The sequence below is a fragment of the Heloderma suspectum genome, chromosome 12 (genome assembly GCF_057233095.1).
Source record: "Heloderma suspectum isolate Gila_16-S chromosome 12, 16-S_ref, whole genome shotgun sequence".
In the NCBI taxonomy this organism is placed as follows: domain Eukaryota; kingdom Metazoa; phylum Chordata; class Lepidosauria; order Squamata; family Helodermatidae; genus Heloderma; species Heloderma suspectum.
Window position 1 is genome coordinate 1,195,787 of NC_139469.1, and position 7,436 is coordinate 1,203,222.

The 7,436-nt window shown below is 57.9% G+C and overlaps 1 protein-coding gene across 1 annotated transcript; it reads left to right on the forward strand.

The window, feature by feature from the left end:
- Nucleotides 1-5,159: 5,159 nt before the first annotated feature.
- Nucleotides 5,160-5,978, forward strand: LOC146336396 (hemoglobin subunit alpha-D-like). Its single transcript, XM_084817996.1, has 3 exons — nt 5,160-5,314; nt 5,449-5,653; nt 5,751-5,978. Exons 1-3 carry the CDS (start codon nt 5,220-5,222, stop codon nt 5,877-5,879), a joined length of 429 nt encoding a protein of 142 aa, XP_084674122.1. The 5' UTR covers nt 5,160-5,219; the 3' UTR covers nt 5,880-5,978.
- The last annotated feature ends 1,458 nt before the right edge of the window (nt 5,979-7,436 follow it).

A 7,436-nucleotide genomic window follows, 5' to 3' on the forward strand; every position in this document is an offset into this window, starting at 1 on the left:
TCATCTTTGTTGCCCTCCTCTGAACCCTCTCCAGTTTGTCTGCATCCTTCTTAAAGCGTGGTGCCCAGAATGGGACACAGTACTCCAGATGAAGCCTAACCAGTGCTGAGTAGAGGGGAACTAGGACTTCCCGGGATTTGGAAGCTATGTTTCTATTAATGCAGCCCAAAGTGGCATTTGCCTTTTTTGCAGCCACATCGTATTGTTGGCTCTTATTCAGCTTGTGATCGATGACAATTCCAAGATCCTTCTCGCTTGCAGTATTGTTGAGCAAAGTATCCCCCATCTTGTCACTGTGCCTTTGGTTTCTTCTTCTGGGGTGCAGAACTTGGCATTTATCCCTATTAAATTTAATTCCGCTGTTTTTTGCCCAGCGCTCCATGTACCTCCCCAGATCTTTGGGTCTGGGCAGGGACATATAGGGGGAGTCCCTCACTCAAGTGCCCCAACCGTTTAGGGCTCGGAATGTCAATACCGGCCTTTTGAATCAGGCTCGGACATCAGCTGGCAGCCAGTGCAGATGGGAAAGGGCTGGCTGAAGTTTCCGGACCGTTTTCGAAGGCAGCCCCACGTATAACGCATTGCAGTAATCCAGACGAGAGCTCATCAGAGCGTGGAGAACTGTAGCTAGGCTCTCTCTGTCCAGAGAAGGGCGTAGCTGATATATCGGCCTAAGCCGATAAAAGGTGCACCGTGCCGCCAAGCCCACCTGTGCCTCGAGTGACAGTTTTGGATCCAAGAGCTCCCCAGACTATGAACCTGATCCTTTAGGGGAGTGCAGCCCCCTGCAGAACAGGCTGAACATCACTTAGCCAGGCAGACGAACCACCCAGTAACACTACCTCCGTCTTGTCTGGATTGAGCCTCAGTTTATTGGCCCTCATCCAGCCCATTACCATGCCCTGACACTGATTCAGTACAGCTACTGCCTCATCTAGATTTGATGAAAAGAGACTGAGCTGGGTGTCATCTGCGTATTGATGACTCCTCAGCCCACACCTCCGGATAAGCCCCCCAGCAGTTTCATGTAGATGTTGAACAGCATAAGGGATAAAACAGAGCCCTGTGGAACACATAGCGTAGTTGCCAAGGCACAGAGCAACAATCCTCCAGCACCACCTTCAGCAATCAGCCATCCGAGGAGGAGCAGAACCACTGCAGCACAGTGCCTCCAACTCCCGGACCAGACCACCTATTCAGAAGGATACCATAGCTGACAGTATCGAAAGCCACAGAGAGGTCCAAGAGAACCGACAAGCCCGCACTCCCCCGGCCCTCTCCTGGCAAATGTCACCCCACAGGGTGAGCAAGGCAGTTTCTGTTCCAAAACCAGGCCTGAAGCCCAAAATGGATCTAGATAATCAGTTTCATTCAAGTGTGCCTAAAGTTGTCTGGCAACCACCCTCTCAAGCACCTTGCCCACAAAGGGGATGTTGGCTACCAGCCTATAGTTGTTAACATCATCTGGGTCCAGGTTAGGCTTTTTCAGGAATGGCCTAATTACCACATCTTTTAAAGAGGCCGGCATCACTCCCTTTCTCAAGGAGGAATTTGCAGCCTCCTGAATCCGGACAGATATGCCCAGATGCAATAAGCCATGAAGGGCAAGGGTGAAGCACACAGGTGGTCGACTGGATTCGGCCAAGCACCTTGTCCACATCCTCAGGCCTCAATAACTGAAACCCCAATGGGGGTTGGACTTGATGGCCTTGTAGGCCCCTTCCAACCCTACTATTCTATGATTCCTCCGATTAAACTGGACCAGACGGTCCTCTGGGCACCTCTGCTAGTGGAACTGCATTAATTGTGTCCAATTCATGACAGATTTCAGTGACTTTTTTTTCAAACTGCTGTGCAAACTCCTCACACTGTGGTGCCGAGCTGTAACCTGTGTTTGGTCAGACTCAGCACAGGTTTTCTTCCACCTGCATTCTAGCCATCTTCCCTTTTGCTTCATTGCCCTCAGCACAGGTGTATACCAAAGAGCTGGCCAGGCTCTGCTCAGAGGAAAAGGGTGCTTGGGTGTGATTGTTTGACTGCCCGAGTCATTTCTGCATTCCACAGAGCAACCTGGGCTTCGAAAATCTCCCAGAGTCCCTGGAATCCATTGAAATCTATTCATCTCTGTGGAGGACTATTTTAATAGATCTCCCACCCTTGCAGAGGAGAAAGGCCGCCAAGAGTCTAAACCTCAACAGGAAGTGATCCAACTATGGCAAGGGGATAGATGTTAATTCCCCCACTTTCACATCCTCCTCCTCCTCAGTTGAGAAAACCAGATCAAGCATGTGTCATCTGACATGTGATGGGCCGATGACATGTTGAGACAGCCCCATGGTTGTCATGGGGGGCATGAAGTCGTGAGCTGCCCTGGATACATCAGCCCCAGCATGGAAGTTGTGATCCCTCAGGACCATCATCCTGGTGGTCCTCAGCACTAAATCCAAGGCCTCCATCTGATGGGTAGCAGGGTGGGCAATACACCATCAGAAACTCTATTCTGTCCTGGGTACCCAACACAAGGTACAGACACTAAAGATCAGCACTTGAATGTACAGGAAGCCTAGAGAGGGAGATTGAATTCCTATAGCTCACAGCAATACCCCCCCCCGCCCCCAACCCTCAAGTCAGTGCTGGAGCTGCATCAAGTACCCAGGAGAGGAAACTATGCAAAATCCTGCACTAGGAAGCCACTTTCCATCCATTTGCAGACACCTCCTGAAGAGACATTCCCATCTAGTGTCTTTCTCTCTCTTCTTTTGCCAGTGTTCAGTGCTGAAAGAGAAAAGCGGGGTGAATGCAGGACCAGGGGCTTTTGTAAGGAATTGCAACACACAGTCAGCAAATGAGCACAGGGTGTTCTGTGATTTGCTCATAACTTCATCCTCCCCTCTCTGCTAAAGAGGTGCCAAAGCACCGGCTGGGTGGACGTCAGACCAGGAGTCGGTTCCACCCTTAAGAACGTGAGAAGAGCCCTGCTGGGTCTGACCAGGGTCCGCCTAGTCCGGCCGTCTGCTTACACAGTGGCCAGCCAGCTGCCCACGGGGGCCACGAGCAGGACAGACCTTCAGCAGCACCCTCACCCACACTCCCCAGCGACTGGTGTGCCCAGGTCACCACTGACACTGGAGGTCACATGTGGCCACCAGGACTAGTAGCCACTGACGGCCTCCTCCTCCATGAATTTGTCCAACCCCCTTTTAGAGCCATCCAAATGGGTGGCCATCACCATGTCTTGTGGTAGCGAATTCCATAGTTTGACTCTGTGCTGTGTGAGGAAGTCCTGCCTTTGGCCTGTCCTGAATCTCCCACCATGCCACTTCCTGGGTTGAAACCTTTGGGTTCTAGTAGGATGAGAGAGAGAGAAATGTCTCCCTATCCACTTTCTTCACACTGGGTATCACTTTGGACACCTCTGTCCATCTCGCCTCACCTCTTTTCTCAGCTAAACAAGCCCTGCTTGGGTCTAGCTCAAAAACGTACCTGTGGCCGCTGCTGCCTCCACGAGAAAGCTCTGAGAGCTGGGCGGTTGCATGGAAAGCCCCTCTGTGCCAGTTTCACGAATGCAGCAGGCAAGCAGCCAGGGGGCCCAGAGGGATTTCTGCCCGTGCAGATTGTGCAGGGAGGGGAGCCTGGAGCTGCTCCAGAGCAGGTCGCCCTTCCCTCCCCCTGCAAGCTGGGTGATAAGGCTGCCCGGCGGGGCTGTGTCTCCCTCCAGGAGGGCGAGCTGAGCTGGAGGAGGCCTCTGGCAATGTCGCTTTTTCTGGCAACCAACCCGTCCAACGGTTGGCAAGCAAAGAAATGCACAGATGGGGGGCGGATTCCTCCCGTTCTTAGGAGGCATGGTCCAGACCTGAGCAATAGCACTGCCCCTGCAAGCAGGCTCGCCATCTCAAAGGGGAGACCTGACTTGTTAGGACGGAGAATCTCTGGGTGAAGAGGTGTCAGGGCACGCCAAGGAAGGGTGCCCGGCCAGCACCAGCTGCTGCTGGAGCCCAAGTGTGTGTGCATGTGTAGGGGGCTTAGGGGCAACTGGGCAAGGTAGCAGGCTGAGTGAAAGGGCCTCACTCGCTCCCATTCTCCTTTGAAATCTGGCATCTAAGGTAAAGTGGCTGGATTGAAAGGACCCCACCGCGTTGTACATAGGGCTGCCTTTAAAAACAGCCTGGAAGTGGGGACAAAATAGGGCTGCTAGATTACTAACTGGGTCTTAAACACAGGCATAAACATAGAATTAAAGAATGCTGAGCCCAGGAATTTGTTTTGACTTCTAGAACTGGATGGAGCTCATGGTGCTTTCACAGAAAAATCCACTACTGGTCCCTCCCCCACCTTCTTTCTTCATTCCAGCAGGATAATTTGGGTGGGAGAAAGAGTCATTTTGTTGCTGTTGTTGTTAAACAATTGGGAGTCAGTAGATCCACATCTATCTGAGGCCCATCCCTGCCCTAAATGGCTTGGGACCAGATTACCTAAAAGACCCTTTCCCCCGTATATTCCTGCCTGGACCATAAGATTCCCTTCTGAGCCCCTGCACCAAGTGTCCCCATCTAATGACGTGAGGGGGTTAACTGCCAGGGAGAGGGCCTTTTCGGTAGTGGTGCCCAGTTGCGGAATAGCCTTCCCAGGGAGGCTCAGCTGGTGCCATGCCTAGGGGCTTTCTGACCCTGGATGAAGACCTTCTTGTTCACTCAGGCCTTTCAAATGCCCCACCTAGCCTGGGCCTCTAAAATCCGTGCCTTTACTTTTGGGGTGCTGTGAGTTTTGTCCTGTTTTATGATGCTTCTGATTTCATGCTTTTATGTTTTCTTTTGTATCTAAATGGGTTTTATGTTTCTTTCTTGTAAGCGCCTGGAGAACGGGGTGCCGTGGGGTCTCACAGCAGTGTCATTACTAAATGAAAAATACGCAAATAAAAATACTGTTGGCTCTGAAGCGAGCCCAGCGGGGGCCTTTCTCCTTCGCCCCTTCCCTGGACCTCGTCAGCCTCCTCAGCTCCAGCGGCGGCCGCGCAAGTCCGTCTGGAGCGGCGCGAGCAGCGGAGTATCTCGGGGCGCCGGGTCTGTCCCGCAGCCCTGGGCGGCGTGATAAGAGGGCGGGGGCCTCGCGGCGGGCGGGAGCGCCGGGCCAATAAAGGCAGCGCCGCCCGCGCGGCTCCTAGCTCCGAGCCCCGCCGCCCGAGCACCCGCAGGCCTCCCTCCCTCCCTCCGCCCGCCGCCATGGTGCTGACCGCCGAAGACCGCAAGCTGCTCCAGGCCACCTGGGCCAAAGTGGCCGCCGCCGCAGACGAGATGGGCCCGGACGCGCTGAACAGGTACGCCGGGCGGCGCGGGCGGCGCGGGCGCGGGCGGGGGCGCGGGCGGGGGCGGGGGCGGCGGCCCGCAGCCGGGCGCAGCCCCCGCAGCCGGGCGCAGCCCCCGCGCGCCCCCTGACGCCCCTCCCCCGCAGGATGTTCAAGGTCTACCCGCACACCAAGGTCTACTTCCCGCACTTCGACCTGAGCGCCGGCTCCGGCGACGTGCGCCACCACGGCCAGAAGGTGCTCAAGGCGCTGGAGAACGCCCTCAAGCACCTGGACAACATGCAGGGCGCCCTGGCCGACCTCAGCGACCTGCACGCCTACAACCTCCGCGTGGACCCCGTCAACTTCAAGGCAGGCGCCGCGCGGCGGGGCGGGCGGGGCGGGCGGGGCGGGCGGCGGCCCCCCGGCGCCCCCCGCTAACGGGTGCCCCCTCTCTCCTCCCTCACAGCTGCTGGGCAAGTGCATCCACGTGGTGCTGGCCACTCACCTGCGGGGCGAGTACAACGCCACGGTCATGCTGGCCTGGGACAAGTTCTTGGCCGAGGCGGCCGACGTGCTGGCCAGCCACTACAGATGAGCCCCGCCGCCCGCCCCGCCGCGGAGCTGCCGCCCGTCGGGGCTCCGCTCTCCGGCCCTGCTCCGCTGTGCCGCTGAACAATAAAGCCTCTGAACTGCTGCCGCCCGCCTGCCGCCCCTTTCTTTTGGGGGGTGGGAGGGAAGGGGGCCGAGGGGAGGTGGGCTCCGTCTCCGGCAGACCACCCTGGCAGGGAAGGGGAGGCTCTGAAACGGGCTTCATGGCGAGGGGTCGTTTAACTCTCGCATATCTCCCCTAGCCCCGGCAAGTCCTGCGAAGCCCGTCTCCCAGCATTTGAGGCGGGGGGGGGGGTCCTCCCTTGGCCAACACGCCCGCCCCAAAGAGGTCCCTGGCCAAAGCCTTGCCCGATCATTGGAAGGAGGGGGCGCGGTAGAGCTGGCCGCACGCGGACTGGGGAGTCCAGCGGGCCCTCAACTCGCCGGGTTCCCCCTCCACGAGGGAAGGGGGTCCGGGGAGGGGGATTTGCCGGACGGGGCACCGGAAGGCAGCGGGCAGAGCCCAGGGTGGGCTAACAGATCCTCAGGGCAGGGCTTGCCTCGCGGCGGGGACGCCTGCAATCTGACATTTGGCCTGCTGGGCCCCAACCCGCAGGCCCACCATCCTCGACCCTCGAAGCCAGGGCCGGCCCTGCCATTAGGCATGGTGAGGCAGTCTTGGAGGCAGCAGTAAGGCGTTCAAGGAGAGAGTTGCGTGCCTTGCAGCCGATGTTGAGCCCCCTAAGTTAGCCTGCTGCCTTCAAATTCAGTGGGAAACGTCCCAACATGAGTGCTGAGGAGATATTAATCTGCTCTTGAACGAGGAGTGGGGGGGGCGCCGTCTTGTCCTTCATCTCGGGCAGCAAAATGGGTGGGGCGGCCCTTCCCGGACCCTTCAAGCCGGTCCAGGCAGCTGGGCAAAGCCGGCTCTCCGCTGCGCGAGCATTTCCTCCCCGTCGCCCTGAACGCACGAGGCAGAAGAGGGGGCCGCTGGGGGCGGGGGAGAGAGAGCCTGGGCCGATCGCGGGGCCGGCGGCCCTTGGATCCCCCAGCAAAACCAATCACGAGTCTTGGGGCGCCTGAAAGACGAGCCCCTTTCATCTGGCAGAAGCTTTCGTGGACTGGAGCCGCCCTCCCAGTCCTCCTGCACCAAGACCGACTCCCAGCGCCTCGCCCTGCGCCTAGTCCACAGCGTGGCTTGGGGTTCCGGTGCCTGAGGAACACAGTTTTCCCAACTGAGCGCCCTTTTGCGCTGAGGAATCTGGTAACCGGCTGCGCTGGTGTCTGCAAAGCACGTCCGGCAGGAGGGACAGAAATGGGACCGGGAGGGGCGCCCCCCCGTCAAGGCGGTGCGCTCCCCTCCCTCGGGCTGGCTGCCTGGCCCGGCGGCTACTAGTTTCCAGGCGGACTACATCGGCCAGGCCACCACTGGCCGTACGTTCGTAATCGAGGCGCTGCTGTCCAACGCAGTGACCAATGGAAGGTGGTGGCGGGAGGCTGGATCAGCCCGAAGGTCGAACTAGTCCGGCATCGATCACGAGACCATCAGAAGAGCCGTGCTGGG